At 44.6% G+C, this 18,990-nt stretch overlaps 2 protein-coding genes across 2 annotated transcripts; one reads left to right on the plus strand and one right to left on the minus strand.

Annotated features, from left to right (window-relative positions):
• The first annotated feature begins 379 nt into the window (after window positions 1-379).
• On the plus strand, window positions 380-10,381 carry LOC118774454 (sushi repeat-containing protein SRPX2-like). The gene is made up of 11 exons (XM_036523796.1): window positions 380-420; window positions 689-788; window positions 6,337-6,417; window positions 6,835-7,026; window positions 7,613-7,789; window positions 8,268-8,394; window positions 8,487-8,608; window positions 8,858-9,037; window positions 9,368-9,501; window positions 9,602-9,723; window positions 10,201-10,381. Exons 2-11 carry the CDS (start codon window positions 719-721, stop codon window positions 10,379-10,381), a joined length of 1,386 nt encoding a protein of 461 aa, XP_036379689.1. The 5' UTR covers window positions 380-420; window positions 689-718.
• Window positions 10,382-11,544: 1,163 nt separating this feature from the next.
• LOC118775563 (synaptotagmin-like protein 4) lies at window positions 11,545-18,664 on the minus strand. Its single transcript, XM_036525544.1, has 16 exons — window positions 18,434-18,664; window positions 17,795-18,004; window positions 17,446-17,555; window positions 16,797-16,911; window positions 16,550-16,678; window positions 16,355-16,469; window positions 16,150-16,249; window positions 15,915-16,021; window positions 14,155-14,262; window positions 13,799-13,977; window positions 13,325-13,427; window positions 12,878-13,039; window positions 12,664-12,762; window positions 12,468-12,571; window positions 12,151-12,359; window positions 11,545-11,752 (listed from the first exon to the last, which is right to left on the minus strand). The coding sequence occupies exons 1-16, from the start codon at window positions 18,550-18,552 to the stop codon at window positions 11,613-11,615; spliced, it is 2,109 nt and encodes a 702-aa protein (XP_036381437.1). The 5' UTR covers window positions 18,553-18,664; the 3' UTR covers window positions 11,545-11,612.
• Between the last annotated feature and the right edge of the window lie 326 nt (window positions 18,665-18,990).

Raw genomic sequence — 18,990 nt, forward strand, 5'->3', positions numbered from 1 at the left:
TTTTATCCCAGAAAAATATTTTAACCAGGTTCATTTAGGTGACATAAACGTCAACATTTGTGTGAGTAGGCCTACATCTTGGCCAGTATTGATTCATAATATGAGAAAATAGGTAGGCTATTACATTGGACCAGATACGTCATGCCGTAGCCTAAAGAAGTTTTAAAATGACCATTAACCGACCCGAGATGTGATTACAAGGACGCTAACTCCACTGAAATCACTTAATGAATTACCACTGTCCTTGACTGTTGCTGAGACAAGTAGGCCTATGCGTCTTGATTACAAAGAATCACTGTTTCTTTAAAGACGAATGAGTCGCAACAGTCATACTTGGCTGTGATTTGTTCCGCCGCACGAAGTGGAACGAGAGCTTCCCATTTAGACCGCCAGAGCTCAAACATCTAACCAAACGAAGAGGTAGGCTACATTCATAATCGGGGATGTGTAGTGAATTGCTCTGATGCAGTAGGCTGATGATCTGACACATCGTCTTAACTGTAGCCTACGCGACGGTAAACTGCTTCGTAGTCTTATATATTGTGTTCTACTTTAGACTCTGTAGTAGTGTACATCGCATCTTCAGAATAATTTTGGAAGGTCCTATTCAAAAATGGAACTTTTTGTATTAATAATACCGTGCCTTCGTTTCCTGAAACACCTCAGTTTAATCTCTTTCTTATATTAGCAGAGACGCTCCCAGGAAGAAAGGATTAAGATGTCAAGCCTGTATTTTCTTTTACTACTTCAAGTTTATCCTGTGGCCATGGTTCTTGGACAGAATGAAGGTAGGGCGTACAGTGAATAAACAATTTAAATGAAATGGCGGTTTTACAGTATTATTACGGCTTAGTATATCGTTAAACGTAATATGGTCTCATTTTATCACGTCTGTTAAGCCTCTGACGTTTTAGCAATTAAGATCATTAAAGGGTGTTTAAGTTTCATGATCCCATCAGACTTTAGTTTACGCTTCAAGGCTGCTGATCATACACAGACTTACGAGGGAACCGTGCTCGCAGTTCGTGTAGTTGCAGTGTAGTTTAATGTAGCCCATAGTTCCAAATAATTTCCCTTTCACTCACTCTTGTACACTAATGCCTGCATCCCATGCAGCTGAGTCAGTTTTCGAATGGGGGAATTAAATACCGCCTTCACCAGAGCTCAAAGTTTTCCTATTAGAAACAGCTGTAGTGTTTTATTTCTTTCCCTCAAACCCAGAGACGAGACCACATCTGCAAGAGCACGTGGTTTAAGGTTCGGTTGTGCATTTAGATAAGATGCTCAATATTCCCTCCCCGTAAGAAAAGTTTTTAGCTGCCTAACTCGTCTGTTACAGTTAGAGCTGCTCTGCATTAACGAGATTTTATCTTGATTACGTTTTCAATGACACAGGTATGGAGGGTGATTTATGTAGCTTACATTTTAAATTATCCGTTTATTCTGTTGAATATTTACTGAAGTAAGCGCAAAACACTATAGTCTCATAATCTTCAGGTCTGGTTTCATACTCACTACACCACACTGACACAACATACCTTGTTTGTCGCTGCCTCCACAAGTTATGTGTAGAATTAACTTAATTTCCCTGCCTTCATGAGATATTGAATGACCCATTACAGTTAAAGTGGACTGTCCTTGCTCTATCAAACAAGTTACACAAGTTTGCTCCCTCTCTATCTTAAAATAATGCATGTTCTGAATTTCATAATGCTCCACGATTGGAATGGATGCAAAACTGCAAATCTGCCAGACATGTCATTACAAGTACCATCTTACTGTTTTGTGCTTAAAGTGTAATAACCACTGCATATTTGTATTATGAGTCAGAGTTGTGTATATTCTAAGTGCATGCATTCTGTTGTGCTTTGCTCGTTGTGTTGTTCCCACCACTCTCTAATTATTGATAATATAATTGACGTGGTTCTTTTATTGTACAATAAATAATTGTAATATGTACAATAAATAATTGCAATATAGCAGGTATAAATCTGTTACTTGCAATGATGAGTAATTCTCTGAAATTGCACATCAGGGCTTACTTTTCCAATCAGTAGTTGTCAATGGCAAAAGCTGATTAGAATCTTCAGCATGATGTGACTTAATAATAACTTTAGTTCCAGTATATATCTTTTGTATACAATATTTCAGATGATGTATTTTTATGATTTAACACTTCAGAAGTGACTTTACAGTTCTCTGCAGCAACCTTGTAAGCTTTTTGGTTTGACTATGAAATTCAAGTTTGAATGCCTTAAAACCCTGTAAATTGACTCAACTGAGGCATTATTCTAAAATTCAGGCTACAACAAAGGCTTTTTCAGGAGTTCTTTCATGGATAAGATAGTTGAATTTGCACCCTTCTTTACTGAAACTAATTTCTGTGACAACACTGGAAGCTATACGTTCTCTGAATCTGTGAGCAGCGGTGGTACCCGAACCAGTGAGCTCTGAGTTGAGCCTTTGGGGAAGAATGTGGATGACAATTGAATTGCAATATGATACCGCTGCAAAGATAATTTATCATTGGGTAATGGAAGTTATGGGTGTACCATAGTCTGTCTCAGACGGAAACTATAAATCTCTTCTTCATGTTGAAGTTTACATCTGCATTTAATCACTGTTCTGGACCCTTTTGCATATGGGTCTGTTGGTCATGAAAATTGTAGAAGTCAGGACATCCACTAGATTGTATTTATGTAGGTTAATGGACAAAATAGGCATTCTGATTAAATGAAACAGAGAAATGGTGAAATCTCTAAAAGGTGCTCCTGAATATAGAGGGTCACATATAGAAAAGAAAAGGGATCAAAAATTGCAGAAGGAGAAACAGAGAAAATAGGTAAACTGCCCCGATTTCAATGGGAAAAATTGAGATGTGTCAATTAGTGCCCATTAAAATAAAGGCATTTTATATATTTTCTTGGGCTGAGTGCCCTGTTTTTGGAATCAATTTTGCAATCTTTGATCCGTTTTCTTTCCTAGGTATATTGATTATTTATTGAGCACATTTGATGTGTTGCCAGCTGCTTCTGACCTGTAAAGCAAACTGATGTATTGAGATTTGTCAGTTTTAAGAGGGCCAGTTGTATTGCCATCCAGGTTCCAGAAATTTTGGTGAAGGGACAGTCCAGCTCTGTTACAATGTAAACTGTTGTGCTTTGAGCCTTGCCATTCTCAACATCATTATATCATCATGGTTTGCAATGTCATTGTCATGTGTTTATACTAGAAATACAAAACTATTCAGGGAAGATGAGTGAGCAGATACAATTATTGGCTAACATGCTGTTGTCTTTGTGTTTTGAGACGTCTTTTGATGTTGTCATTCCCTCTCAGAGGAGTGCAATTAAAGTTCCGCAGTAGCTTTAATGACATGTTAATTACCAGGTTTCTGCACGCCAGCTGTGGAAAGGCCTTTGTTTGACCTGTTGAACTGACTCAGCTCCTTGTAACCACCCAGACTAGTGTCCAAAACCAATGCCTTAATGCTGACAGTTCATAGAGAAACTGTAAAATGAAAAAGAAACTAAGGTTGCTTTGGCTTTCTGTTTTTCTTATTGCCAACACATCATTGTTTTTTTTATTATACTTTAAATAATAATTTCATATTTTAAGGTTACCCTTAAAGCCGATAATTCTGCAGTCATATGTGCTGTGTGAATAAAAACACCTCTAAAGGAGAGATTGGAATGCTCCAAATCACTATGCTGTATATCATAGTACATCAATCCAACAGAATCAGAGAGATAGAAAATACTTTATATAAAGACGTAAATGACTCTTTGAGTCATTTACATCTTTATGACTAAATGATTTTGACGTACCCTCAAAACGCATCACAATTGAAATTAACCGATTGAAGTCTCGAAAACCCTTTTATAAGGCCCAGGAAGATCGCTTCGAAATAAAAACAGCATGGAGAGAATACCGGAAGGAACACTTAGCAATGGGGGGAGTGGTAGTGTCGGACCCCACTCAGCCACTACAGGGCTTCAGTAATGCAACTCGCATACAATGGGTAACAGCAAACAGATTCAGGTGCAAACAGGCTAGAACAGGCCTAAGTTTGTACTGATGGGGGCTGCGTGAGTCACCATCCTGCCCAGTGCAAGACACTGACCACTTAGTAATGGAGTGCCTAGTCACGAATGTCACAGACGGATATAACAACATAAATGAATGTGGGGAACCATTGAGGACATGGATCAAGGATCTAGAATTGGAGGTGTGAAAACCATACGATGACAATGACTATGCTGTCCATATTTACAAAGTAAATTTTTGGTTTTTGGTGATAGGCAAGACAGTCTGTCTGTCATACACATGGACTAACACCTGGATTGATTCTGAACAGCGGTCATAAATTGCTGTGTTGTGCATTGTTTATTCACGCTAACACGAGCAGGAAATGTTCTCATAGCAACTGTACCCAAACATGACAGCCAGCAAGCCTTGGGAGTCATAGCTCTCACTTGGAAAGTGGTGAATACACATGGGCAAAGTGAAAATGTTTGAGTACAAGCAGCAGACAAGACTCATTTTAGAGCCCATTTCTAGCCATTGTGTCACAGTCTTGGTATTTTACAATCCCGTCCTTGACCACAGCAATTGGCTGCACAGTCTATATCACTAGATGCCTATGTGGGTTCATCCATTGTGGTAAAAGGTTTTAGTTTGTGTGAGTGGATGACATGTAAAACTGTTGAAAATATGTTTAGTTGAAAGTGAATTAACCTAACTCGTTATACACAGATTCCTCAATCTGGCTTTGAATCTGTGATATATCACCCTCGTTACACTGTTTTTCCTGGCTTGCTGACCGTCTCTGTGGTCGCAATCTTTGGTGGTCAGTTGTTTGTGTTCCGGCCCTGTGTTTAAGCCTGTCTGGTGGAGTTTCAGTGCATCAAAATAAACCTCTGGTTTAGTTGTGTTTGAACCCTGTGGACATGAGAAATGCTGAGGAAGCATGACTTTGTACATTGTGAACAGTGGCGGCTGGTGAGCTGGAAACAGGGGTGGCTGAAACATTACCTTTAAATCTATAATTACTTTCATAATGATGCGATAAACGCCATCCTTGTTAATTAACCTCATGCTGTAGCTTTCGCAATAGCGCGCAAACTACAATCTGCGCTGTTTCGCGAGCATAATCATTTACTCCATTTACGCGATTGGTGTCAATTATTCTGTGAATTATTTGTTTTATTGTTAATCAAGGAGGATAAAGGGGAACAGGTTGAAAGTGATTATAGATTTAAAGGTAATGTTTCAGCCTCCCCTGTTTCCAGCTCACCAGCCACCACTCATTGTGAAGGAACACTACCGATTAAAGAATGAAAGTGCACAGAACAGAAGAGGACATGGCAGGATTTTGCTCTTGTACCTGTGTCTTCCGTTCTGTTAGGGCCATCTAAAGTAACACGTGTAGCCAGTGTATTTGAAGCAGACTTCACAGTCTCATAGCAGCACTAAGTTTTACCTAGCGATATGAAAAACTTTTACTGAATTAAGCGGATGATACTTAGCAACAAGGACGCATCAGGACCCATCATGGATGTTGCACAAAGAGAAATGTTCAAGACATATGAAGCAACAGCACTAGGTGATCATTACATAATTTTAGATTTTTTTGTAGATATTTCCCTAACAATTGACTAAATATCTAACATGGTGTTGGATCCTCCTTTGGGTCAGGCTTCAGAAAGCAGGATGATATTTAGTTTCTGGAAATAACACTACCGCATAGTGATGATGAAGTTAAAAAGGGGGAAATTCAATATGTGGCTGTGTGGGCCCTGAGTCATGTTCTCCTCAGGGAAGCAGCCATTTCTAGTCTTGCCACAGCAGCTGCTAGGCAGTGAATTATCATGATGAAAGCCCATAGTGTCTCTGATTGCTCTTATTTCCCTGGACACATATTTCCGTGTTCCATTATCCTGGAGAATTGACACTAAGATTCCAACAGTCCCTTAGAGCTCTCTAATGGCATAAACAGGTGTGTTCTTATGTGATGCATTTTGCACGATCATGTCAGAAAAGGCCTGGCTCAAATCCGAGACTTGGAAAACCCGGGAGGGAATGGAATGTAATAGGAGACACTGTGCGAAAGCCATGGAATACTCACTGACATCTAGGGTGACATCATTAATATTCCATAATATATTCCAGCTACCCCTGTTTTTTATGTTCATTGAGTCAAAACACAAGGACAAAAGAATGGCAGTAATGCAGCAATTGCTAGGTTTACCACATGTTGTGCTCTCGGGCCCCTGGCCATAGAAATGCTGGTAAAGTTCAGATTTGATTCTGCCAGTAATCTGTGCTTTATTTCAGGCTCAGGCCACTTTCTGCTAAGCAGCTACAATGAGGTTGTGCCAGAGGTGACCTACTACACCCCCCAGCTGGACTACAGGAGTAAGTGAAGGGAGGCAGGAATGCTCACCCACCTTGGAACCCAATCAGCATGGTCACTCATTGCAAAACTGCAGGGTCGTAGAGTACTATGGAGATCCGTGGTCTTCATCACAAGTCTGGTCTTACTTACTTAACTGCCGCAATTGATTAGATGGAAATTTGAGATGCCTCTTCCAGGAATCAGTCAAGCACTGATCGAAAGTATCTCTTTAAAACCTCACGACCAAGGATCTCCGATATTCGAAGATGACACTAATTATCAGGAAGTCTACAGATGGTACATTTTTGTATTCATCACCTTGATGCTATTGCAGCTGGAGTCTGTCATGTAACGTTGTAAGGGGGCATGTTAGGGTTTGATGGCCTCGGGACTCAGCAGTGTTAATTAGATGAGCCCTGTGTGCCCCTCGGTGGCAGATCCGCGTTGGTGTCACACCCTGAGCTTGTCGAACGGGGAGGCCACCTGCTTCTCCCCCCGTGGGGGGCACCACCGGAGCACCTTGGGGACGCGCTGCCAGCTGTCCTGCGACCACGGCTACCGGCTGCTGGGACGAGCGTCCGTGCAGTGCATGGCCAACCGCCGCTGGTCAGGGACTGCCCATTGTCGCCGTGAGTAACCCTGTGGAATGTCAGTCTAGAATAACGCCCCATTGATTTTATGGAGGGACACAGCACCTGAAGCTGGTCAGCAAGCTTTATTGAGGTCTTCACACACATAGGCACATGGTAACTAAAAGTGAAGCTTTTATATTAACATTGCAGTCATGCATTCTGTCAGCATTGTATGAAGTATTAACACCCTTCTAGTTATTAATGAAAATAAATGCTTAGGTTAGTATGTCCTTTATCACTCTTGGTGTCCTGATCTTAAAGGTGTTGGGTTTGCCACAGTATGTCTCTTTGATGCAGTAATGAAATCTTTCCACTAGAGGTCGAGGTTTCATCAAAGGGGTACGGGCCTACAGTTTAGCTTTGTTTTGAAACTGCATCTCATCATCTGTATAGCTTTTGTATTAATAACAACCTACCCAGGAGTGGAGGCTGTCACTCCAAAAATGACTACATCAGAGGTGGTTGCTTTTTTTTTTTTAACTCTACAGAATTCCTCAGGTTTCTGTTTCCTCTAATGATATCTGTGCCCTCTCAGGCAGAAACACTGATGGGAGTAAGAATAAGCTCCTGTCTCTGTTTGCAGAGGTCCGCTGTCACGTCCTGCCCCTGATCGATCGGGGGACTTACAGCTGCACTGAGGGTGTGACCGTCGACTCCAGGTGTGACTACACCTGTGACCCCGGCCACCACCTGGAGGGGGACCGCACCCGTACCTGCTTGGAGGGGGGCGTGTGGAGTGGCACAGAGCCCACCTGCACAGGTAGCACAGCAGCTCTCCAGTCCAAGGAGAAAAAGGAGGCCTAGGACATGTTATAAGCAGAAGAGAAAAGTTTAGCCGGTCTCTTGAAACATTCACATCAGACAAAAAAGCCAATATGTGTCATATATAGGAAAACACTTAGTCAATTATTTGTTTTTTAGGCTTTTTTAAGCTTTCTAAAGATTTCCGAAGCCCTCTGGGCCCATTGACTTCAGCATTACTCAGATTTTCCAGCGTTCATAATGCAGCACTCTAAGAGTCGCACTGTGTCTACACCACTCACTTCCCTTTCTATGTTGGCTCAACCCCAGGCCCACAAAGGCACATTCTTAAACTTCAGACACCTTTTAAAGCAGCTGAAGCAATAAGCTGAGGCCAGGAGGGGAAGTTTGCACTTTGCTCAGCCAATACCTTTCCCCAAACAGCAGGCACCAGAAACACAGCACAACTCTGTCTGTGGTAACGTTCACTCTTGCAGATATCGACCCTCCGACGATCAAGTGCCCCCCATCCCGAGTGAGGGTTGCAGCACCAGGGAAGCTGACCGCAAAGGTGTCCTGGGAGCCCCCTGTGGTCAAAGACAGTGCCGATGCCATGCTGACAGAGTACGAAAATTGTTCTCCTTTTATTTGTCCTCAGACAGGTCATGTTTTTTTTCCATGGGGAATGTGTAAATGATTTGCTTTTTCCCCTACAGTGTGAAGCTGACGGGCCAGGAGCCGGGCTCAGACTTTAAAGAAGGGATCCACGTTATCCGCTACAAGGTGTACGATCAGGCCAGGAACAAGGCGGCCTGCAAGTTCATTGTCCGTGTGGAGGGTATGGAGTTAGGACTGTGGCCAGAGCATGTGGGAGTGATGGGGCAGCCCTTGATACACAGGATACATTAGCATTATTTTCTCTGTTTCAAAGACTGAGAAACCAAAGAGTGAGGTTAGGAAAAAACCAAACAAATACAACCAGCAACAAGGTTGTGGTTTTATTTGGACTTAAAAGGTGCTTAAAACAGAACACCTAGTCTGTGTGACTTAGAATGTGTGTGCTTGTCTGTTCTGTGTTTGCCTATAGTCAGGAGGTGCCCAGCTCTCAAGGCCCCATTGCATGGGTACCTCACCTGTTCCTCGGACAGGAACAACTACGGGGCAGTGTGCGAGTACCACTGTGATGGGGGCTACGAACGAAGGGGTACCCAAACTAGAGTGTGCCAGTTCAACCGCAGCTGGAGTGGGATAGCTCCGGTCTGTGTCAGTGAGTACCTACTGCCAGAGCAGATCCAACATTCTAACATTGCTGAAGTACCCAGACATTCTGACTTACACTTTGGGGGAACATCAACTCACTTAGCCCAGACAGGGGCTGAATGAGCCTTTTAATCTTGCAGAGATGAATTTGTGCACCGCACTCTTTCTGACCTTCAGTAATACCAATCCATTTCCATTAGACTTCTGGGTTCGCCCAGGAGTCTGTCTGTTTGAAAGATTCTGCTCTGTATTGTATGGAGCAGTGGGGTAGCAGCTCCGTGCAGTTTAGCCAATATGCAAGGCCCAAGCAGGCTGACCAGTGTCCCTGTGTTCACAGCCATGGAGATAAACACAGACGTGAAGACGGCTGCTGCCCTGCTGGACCAGTTCTATGAGAAGAGGAGACTGCTCATTGTCTCCACCCCCGACAATGCCAACCAGTACTACAAGCTGCAGAACATCATGTTGCAGGTGTGCTGGTCCCGCCTGGCCAGGACTAAGTTTTATGACGGGTAACAAATGGTCATGCTGTCGGACTTGCATGGATGTGATGGCTGCTGTTGTCATGCAGAGGGCTGGGTGCGGTCTGGACCTGCGACAGGTGACAGTGATCGAGCTCCTGGGGTTGCCTCCTCGTGAAGTGGGCCGCATCAAGGATCGATTCTTGGACTCTCAGGTCATCGAGGGGCTCAGGTAATGCAGGACCCCCACTGTAACACGTGGAGCTAAACTGTCACACAGCTCCTTTCAAGGACAGGCTGGAGGAAAAAACATGATGTGGGCGTGTGTGTGTGAGAGAGAGGGAGGGAAGGAGGGAAAGAGGGAGAGAGGGAGGCAATCCACTATACCAAACAATTCAAGTCCTTGGAAAGTAGAGGCCTCATTTTAGTTGCCGCCAGTGAAATCTTAAGGGACTTTGTTAGACCTGGTTCTGTAGGCCTGTAGTACCATCTAACCTTGTTAAAATCAAAATCCGCATTTAACTGGATCAGCTATTAGGCCTGTGGTATGTGTCCAAGTCTGAGCTGTTCTGCAGCGCTCTGAATATGCATGGAGCACTTAACACTGAGATGCCTGCAGGTAGGTGGCTTTCAAGGACAGAGGAGGCCAGGGCAGACCGTGTGAGTGTAGTGGCATGTCCTGTGTCCCATGTGTGCATCTGTCCTGCAGGCAGGCCCTGAGGATTTCCAGAGTGTACTTCTCCATGGTGCTGCTGGACAAGCACGGCATCGACCGCGATCGCTTCGTCGTGCCTACAACCTCGGAGGAGCTGTACTCACTCATTGACACGTACCTGATGGAGGAGGAGGAACGTGAGCGCCTCGAGAAAAACAAGGATTACTGCATCTGAGCACCTGACCGCTAGCTCTGCCGATTCGTGCACCCCGCCCCTTGAGGGGGGGCAAGGAAATGGCGGAGGGACTGACTCCAGGAGCAATTCACAGTCCTGAAAATGCAATGACTCAGATTGTATTTGGACCTTCAGTGGGTACCAGTGCAACCTTTTTAATCAGCTGAATGCTTCTCTCAGATGAAAAAGGCAAATGTGTGACAAGCAGGGAATTCAGGAAGACTACCTGGCATTGCATCATGGTAAACTGGAGGTGCACCCTATGCAAACAAGTCTTTTCAGCACTGAAATTGCAGGGATTGTATTATTGTTCAGGCAGTTGCATAGGTTCACAGTGGATGTGTTAAAGATAACCTGCACCTTGGAGATGAGGAATACAAACTTTCTTAGCACGCCATAGTACTGTCAGTAACACTTCAAAATACAGGACTGGAAAAAAGGGCATTAAATGCAATTCATAATTAAAAACATTTATTACTTAAAATAATTATATACAGCTTTCATAAAACCAATGTTAGAACTTCCTACTGCAACCTGGAATGCAGATTTTCTTTGAAGTCACACAACACAGAAATATACAATATTTATTCTTAGTTTAGAGAATAAATGTATATATGTAATATTTGTCCTTAGGAAGAGAAGATGGCCTATAGTGTCTTTTACGTGTTTAAGTTTGTAAACATTTCAGGTACTAAAGAAATTAGACAACAGTGATGTGAATGTTACAAAAAGTTTCAGAAAGTACACACGTGAAATTTGTGCAGTAAGGTTTAGGGGCCATTTGAAGGTAAAGGGGTCAGATATACAGGTTAATTTTTTTAACTTGAAAATGGCAACATTTCATTGGGCATTGTATTGTTGTTGATCCCTTTCATCACGTAAGTATTTATCTTGTCATTTTCATTTTTAAAATAAACACTTAGTACTATCCAATAAAAGTGCTGCATTTGATTTTGGAAAACATTTTCAAATAAAAACCCTTTGAGGCGTACAGGAATTTTTCGTGGTTATATGAGAATTCCAGATATTCGCCGCTTACCACTAATGGTTGAGACTTGGCCACAGAGTAATAAAAAGGTCTTTACAGACAAATGTTCATTTAAAACTGCCAGAATTAGAGAAATTATGCCAGTGAATGTAATCAAGTTAAAATGTGTGAATTAATCCTCTGTGCCTGGAGCCTGGTCCTTTCCTTCTGTGCCACTGAAGTGTAGCAGGTAATTTGATGTCCTCACTTGCTGTAGCCCATGGAGGAACACAGTGAAAGACTGCCCTCTGCCCATGAGCCAGGGTACTGCATCATCTTCTGCCATAGACACACCTCCTCCTCAGTGGAGCCTGACCACTCTGGCCCCTCCCCCTTCATCATCCCTTAAAGGACAGCAAAATGCATCACCCACATGCAAATAACCACCTACTCCACAGGTAACATGCTGAAATAAACCAATCTTTAGCTGGCAAGCAGTGGTCTATATGCGTGTGTGTGTGTAGCATAGTTTAACGAGACTGATTGCTCTGTTGATACTCATGTGGAGTTTCATTTACAGCAGACACTACTGGAGCTCTCAAAGCCCCAGGTTTCTATGTCCACATCTTATCCAGGTGCTGTGTTATGGAACAAACTGGATTATGGCAGCTGGGACAGAGGACCCTTACCTTCCTTTCAATAGTGTTTAGTATGCGTTTATAGATGGGATTTGAATAGTGGGCGATTGTAGCCTATCCCTGCGGGTGCAGATGTGTCACTGTATCCTTGGATTGAGTCTCACCTGGCCCAGAGGTCAGCCGGACACCCCCCAGGAAGTTGTTGCTGGACGTGTCCTCATGGTCCCACACGGTCAGCTCCAGGCACATGCCCTTCAGCTGCTCCAGACTCACGTCCTTGTAGACAAAGGTGTGGTCGTAATGCGGGTTCGAGCTCATCCTCAACACTGGAGTCTTCCTCTTGGCAGCCTTGGTTTTGGCTGGCAGCAAGTGCCTAAGGCAACAGAGCACGGGGGAGGGGACATGAGGGTAGGGCCTCTGACAGTTCTGAGCAGAAACATTGTGGGCTGAATTTGGCTGAAGACAGGGCAGCCTCTCTCACCCTTTTACGAAGGAATCTGGTGAACCTCCCCCTTTTGCTGCTCGCAGGTCCCTGGCCTCTTTGATCAGGACGTGCAGCTCCCCCTGTTCCTCGTTCCTTTTCTTCTTCTGGAAAGTAAAAACTGCCACACGGACATCTGCATCTTAGTTTTAGATGACAGTACAGGGCACACCAATTCCACTTTCACCACAACCACACCCCCCTCACCTTTACACTTGTCTTTGGGTGGCATGTCGGCAGCTACATACTTCAGGGAAATCACCAGCTGGCCTCTTTGCTGAGCGAAGGCAGACGACTGGGTTGGCACCAACACCGTCAGCAAAGGGACAACTCAGATTAGTGACCAGCATCACACTGGGGCACACCACAGTGGTGTCGTCTATACCAAACCCAAGACGGCAGCTCCTCACCTTTCCCCTGAGGGCCACGCACTCCTCGTGGGTGGACCCCAAGTCCCTGCAGTCCAGCGGGAGCTCCACCTCCCCCAGAAAAGCATTGCGGCCGAAGGGGTCATAGTGCCAGACAGAGAGCTGCAGCGTTCGCATGAGCAGCTGGGAATGGCTGATCAAGAACTGTTAGCACAGGGACCAGGCACAGTAATTACTGGCTAGAGTCCACCGGATGCAGTCCTTCAGTTTAGCAGCATTTACACTTGATTAACAATACGTGAGCAGAAATCAGCCTTGGCCGTCATTCATGCTAGACATTTATGTACTAATCTTGAATGTCAAGATCAATTTAATCGATTTACTCAAATTGAAGCAATAGGTCTAACCTACTGTAACTGCTTTTCCCCCCCATTCTGCCAACCTACCACCACAACTGCTCAGTAACAGTGTTGCAACAAAAGGCCTTGCCTTGAGAGTCTCATTATAGGTGGGACTGACGGTGCTGCGCTTGGTGGTGGTTTTCCGCTTGCTTTGCCGAGACTTATCTGGGAGTAGGTAGCATTTGACATAGCTGCAAAGAGAAACAGTAGGTTCTGTAGTAGTTGCAGTAGGTGTGGAGTCCCTGTGGACTGACCAGGGTTGATTGGTTCTGTGTGTACAAATGATTCAGATGATCACCACATCATCTGTAAGCAGGAAGCCAAAAACAATCCTTTTTTGGTATACACAAAAGCTTCCTTTTGACATTGTAGTGCTGCTGATACATGCCAAGAACAGAGCACCTGGAGTTATAAGGTACTGTGTAAACAAAATCCAATATAAAATTCTAGTATAAAACAAGGCCTGCCAGGTATAGTCAGTGCTTTCCAGTGGACTGACATGCAGAGACAGGCTAGCCCGAGGTCCAGCTGGACCTTCACCTCAAGGGGGTGGCAGACTCACGGGTTGGAGCGCATTCTGGCCGTGTCCCCGTAGGCCAGATTGTGGCACTCTTTGATGAGGACAGACAAGGTCTGGGTGCGCTCATCATAGCTAAGGGAGAACACAATGTCCCCGCTGACCTCCACACAGTTGTAATCCCCCATCTCGCTGTACAAGCTTGTCATACTTCCCAGCGTGCTCTGTGAACACACAATCACAAACATCAGCCTATCAGGAGCAACTGAGAAGTGCCATATAATTCTCATAAAACAAAACAGGATTTTTCCTGCTCATTGAAATGATCGATCTGTGTAGGACTGGACGGGGCAGGTAGATCAGAGAGAAAAACTGAGGATTTCAGATTTCAAGAGGCTTACCTTGGAGATGGAGCTGTGCAGACTAAAATTGCTGCCATGTGTTGCCTCTCTGTGGAACTTCACCAGATTATCTATGTCTTCTTCTTCCTCTTCCTCCTGTTTATAGACCTGTCCCAGAACAATGTGGTTAGTGGCCACCAATGGAACCTCCCCTACACAATCAATCCTTCTGCGTTGCAGTTTGTCCTTAACTTTCACAAATTTATGACAGTTTCTTTTAAATCTTTACACAACATGAGTTTTGAGTGTTCTGAGATTAAGCAAATATAATAGGGACTCTCATAATCTACAGACCAGTTGGTCTGAAAAAGCCCTTGACCTGTTACAGTAAAACTACGGGCAAATGTCAATTTATGGCTCAGTAGGCCATGTAGTCTGTCTGTTATGCATCAGTCATACTTGACTTTTTTTAACTTTTTACTTTTATTAAGGAAACATAAACAAGAATGCTTACATGAACAGAATGAAAAGAGAGAAGGGAAAAAGAAAAGAAATAGAAACTAAAATAAATGAAGGGCAGCACATTAACAGTAATCCAGCATGCTAAATTACCCAATATACAGAATACGGATCATTTCTTAGTTAAAAACTTCCTGGCAAAAAAGTCTGATGGTTGAAGACATCTCTTCCCATGCCTGCACCGTTGAAGCTTTAGCTCTGTTAAATTCTGCAGTACTGTATTCCAGATTGACTATTATCTATCTATACATCAGTCATACTTCTGAGGTGACAGAACCAAAGCAGAGATGCGGTCATTACAAAAAATGCTGGAATAGTACATCAAAATATAATAGATACAAACATTTAAATTTGCCTTCCATTAACTCATTGTTTTTTACCAGATTGCTTTCCATTCTTGGCTCCCCAACAGAGGGTAACATTTGACATTTGCCATCACATGGCTTCAGCAGACCTCCACAATACCACCCTTTTTCCACTACCATGCAATAGTGTACCCAGGCAATTCCAAGGTGAGGGGAAGCCAGCAGCCTGGAACCTCACCGTTTAGCACTTACTTGTGTTTTCACAATAGGACAGAGGAGTAATTATTACCTACTGAAATGACAACATGGAAGTGCCCGGCGTTTCTGGCATCACCAGAAAACTGAGTGAACAATGGTCAATAATGTTAACATTTAGGGCTTGGGAGTATTTCCCTGCATTCTGAATTCACACTTTGTGAGAAACACTGCTGCTTCCTCACATCAGTGCTGGGATTGCAGAGATTTCCATGTGGAAAAGGTTCTGATGGCTGCCCCATGTTGTCTAGTAACAAGCAGATTCTGCTGGTATATTTTGGAAAATCAGAAGATGAGGGAGGAGTTTTGAATCCCCCCAAAATGCCCACCCTGCAACTAAGGGTGGGAATTTTGACAAATACGACAAATACGTCGTAACTTGGGGGGGGGGGGGGGGGGGGGGGTTCAAGGATGCCAAAGTTCATTTTATTTGTGTAGCCGTTTATCAATATTAAAGAAAGAAATTCACAACTACAGTGACCTGCATCTGGCCACTGTGTGATAGTGTCATTAAGTCATATGCAGGAGTATGTGGAGATGGAGTATTCCTTTCTCCATCTCGATCCATGGTCTTGGTCCTGGTTATGCTACCAGGAAAGATATGCCAAAGTTGCCTCCTACTAAGCAGAGCAGCAGTGGAGATGCAGATCGACAGACCTTTTCTGAGTGTCGTGGTAGCACACATGAACACGCAAGGGGGAAGCAGGTATAATTTAGCAACACTGTGTGATGTGGGATTACCTGCATGTTGAGGCCTGGTACAGACTTGCTGCGATTCCCCATGGACCCTCCTGAGACCTCTGCACTGCCATCATGCAGGTCCAGCATTGAGGGGGGCCTACCATTTCCTGAACATTGACACAGACAGCAAACAGTTATGCACCACATGCACGCCAACTACGTCTGGGTTGGCCAAGCGCTAGATTACAGAAATGCGAGTATAACATTCGAATGTAGTGCCAGACTTGTGGCTCACCTGCAGGCTTCTGTGTTCTTTTGGTGCTCATCTTAAACAGACCTTCATCCTCAAACAAGATGACCCCTGAGCAGGGGAGGACACGTTGTACTAAAGGGACCTGAGGTTCAATGAGAGCAAAGGGGAGATGAACGTTAGGCTGCTGACACCCAGCCAGTAGAGAGGGTTTAAATGTAGAATTAAGCAGAGGGTATTGTCATCTCACCGGTTTAGAGGCGAAGCCGTGGGAGGGGCTTGCTTGGGAAGGGGCGGCTTGGGCAGACACTTTGGAGCCTGTAGGACTGGACCGACCTGTTGTGTCCCCCTCTGGCTTGTCCCTCCTGCAAGATGAGCACAAGGTCAGGCACCCACACAATACAAACGTGTGCTAGAAGCCGGCTTGTCATGACTGCCGTCTTACCTCGTTAGGCTTGAGGATTGGCAGGAGGAGTCCATTTCGGTCCTAAAGCTATTTGGGCTGGCAACTGATTCGGCACTGTCATGCTCCTGCTCCCTCTCCTCTGTGGAATCAGAGGCCTCTGGGTCCGCCCTGAAATTAAGCCAAAATCCAGAGGTCAACATGGAGCACCACCAGGTAAGGGAACCTTGCAGTTGTGCTACATGCACATGGTCCCCCAGCCTTTCTTCAGTGGAGTCAGCACATGTACCTTGTTTTGAGTGGTGCTGGTTTCTTCAGTCTGGGTTGGGGGAAGGGGGCAGCCTGTCTGGGCGTCATCTCTGAGCTCTGAAGGAGCACCTCACCAACGGTCTCTCGCTTCTTCACTGCAAACAGAACGGAGCCCAACTGTCAGTGGTGGAGAGGCCTGGATACACCTAGCAGCAATAGGCCACCCACTGCTCCTGGTCTCTTTCTTGCATGCATTTCAAACACGCTACCCATGAGAAGCCAAATGCTGCCACTCAAAGACAAAACACAAGTTTCATTTCCAATGACATTTCCTTTGAGGTTTAGTAAGTGAACTGAGACTCAATTCTTGTATGTATGTAATATAATGTAGTATTGCATTTTATTTCTAGCCAACACAATTACCACTATCATGAAAATTGGCTTAAACATACAACTTTTTAAGCTACTAATGAGAAGATAAAATGTCATATTTAACAGCAAAAGTTTTTTAAAATATAGTGTTTCCATTTGGTGTAGCCCCTTTGAGCTGTATACATATTTTTTATCAAAGACATTAAATTGTATAGCTATGAGAAAATAAATCTATATAATTCATGTGTAGCTTCTCTTCCTGGAGTACCAACAAACCAGACCAATCTCCTCCCCCCCAAATAAAAACAGGTACATACTTTGAGGTCTCTTTCTCAGGGATGCCTTCACTATGGTATGTCCAGGAGAATTCATGAAGCGATTGACCCTCTGGTCATAGAACCAATCTCCTGTGCTCTTTTTCACTTCTCTGGAGAAGAAGAGTAAATACATGAGACTGCAGAGCATTTTAATCACACGCCCTTGAAATGCCATATATTTCACTACCAGTTTGACAAGGTGACCGTTCACAGACGGTGTTCATTCATTACAAGATTAATGGAACATGAATGACAGTTCCCAATCCACTGTGGCCAAGAGGAATGACATAGGAACTCCCTTCACAGGAGCACTCATGGTTCCCCTGGGCTATTACTAATGGATACTCACGCCTCCTTGGCACACACGCTGCACACCCAGAATCCATTGGGGCGGACCGCTCTGCATTTGCAGCACACTTGGTGATTGCAGCTATTGCATTGGCTGGCACCCAATGGGCTAAGCGGCTCCTGGCAGCGGCCGCAGCTGCGATCGCTGTAGTTCCTGCTGCCACGCTTGGCTCCTTTCTTTTTGATGTCCAGCAGCTCTGCCTTCAGCCTCCTGCAGTGTGAGGAGACCACAAGAGGTCAGGAGATGTCATGTCTCCATGCTGGTACAATGTGTCTGATCTCGCTGTTCTCGTGAAGTGTGTCTGATCTCTCTGTGATGGTGCAGTGTCTCTCTGTGATAGTGCAGTGTGTCTGATCTCTCTGTGCTGGTGAAGTGTGTTTGATCTCTCTGTGCTGGTGAAGTGTGTCTGATCTCTCTGTGATGGTGCAGTGTGTCTGATCTCTCTGTGATGGTGCAGTGTGTCTGATCTCTCTGTGTCTGATCTCCCTGTGCTGGTGCAGTGTGTCTGATCTCTCTGTGCTGGTGCAGTGTGTCTGATCTCCCTGTGCTGGTGCAGTGTGTCTGATCTCCCTGTGCTGGTGCAGTGTGTCTGATCTCTCTGTGCTGGTGCAGTGTCTGATCTCCCTGTGCTGCTCTCACCGCACACGGCACTCCTCCGCTCGCCTCAGCTCTTCATCCCGCTGGAGCACTGCCAGGATAAGCTCCCGCTCCGTGTCTGTTAGGAAGGCCAAACTGATCATCTCCTTGCCTGGCAGCATCCTCTCTTCTCAGAAGGTAGTTTGGCTCCCCCTGCAAGAGTCTTTGGTGTTCCAGTTTATCAATAAATATAATTAACTGAAATAATAGTAAATCTACACAATTCAGAATTGATTAATCCAATCTGTGCCAGATCTTAAAAAAAAAAAAAAAGACAGAAGCGCTGCTGTGTCAGAAAGCGAATGTGGCCCTCTGAGTGCTGTATCAGGCTTCACTTCTCCATTCTTCTGTGACCTCTCTCCCTCTCCCCTCTCACTCTCTTCTGGCCAGAGTCCTGTGAGAAACAAGAACACATCAGCCCACCTCACAGAGCACTCCCTCCCCAGCAGACAGGGAGAGACCTGCAATAAACCACCCCTATTCTAGTCACAGTCTATAGAGAAGCAGCAGATGAAAACGTTGAGAGATGCTGTACACAGGAGATCACAAGTGAGACACAC

The sequence above is a fragment of the Megalops cyprinoides genome, chromosome 3 (assembly GCF_013368585.1).
Source record: "Megalops cyprinoides isolate fMegCyp1 chromosome 3, fMegCyp1.pri, whole genome shotgun sequence".
Lineage (NCBI taxonomy): Eukaryota > Metazoa > Chordata > Actinopteri > Elopiformes > Megalopidae > Megalops > Megalops cyprinoides.

Excerpts from the sequence above, each read along its gene's own strand:
- LOC118774454 (XM_036523796.1), top strand. The coding sequence starts at position 719 with ATGTCAAGCCTGTATTTTCTTTTACTACTTCAAGTTTATCCTGTGGCC. Across the intron at positions 7,790-8,267 it reads CACAGAGCCCACCTGCACAG|ATATCGACCCTCCGACGATC; the intron begins GTAGCACAGCAG and ends TCACTCTTGCAG. Across the intron at positions 9,724-10,200 it reads CAGGTCATCGAGGGGCTCAG|GCAGGCCCTGAGGATTTCCA; the intron begins GTAATGCAGGAC and ends TCTGTCCTGCAG.
- LOC118775563 (XM_036525544.1), bottom strand. The coding sequence starts at position 18,552 with ATGCTGCCAGGCAAGGAGATGATCAGTTTGGCCTTCCTAACAGACACG. Across the intron at positions 12,763-12,877 it reads GCGTGGCCCTCAGGGGAAAG|TCGTCTGCCTTCGCTCAGCA; the intron begins GTGAGGAGCTGC and ends GTGCCAACCCAG. Across the intron at positions 11,753-12,150 it reads CCGGCTGACCTCTGGGCCAG|GGATGATGAAGGGGGAGGGG; the intron begins GTGAGACTCAAT and ends CTGTCCTTTAAG.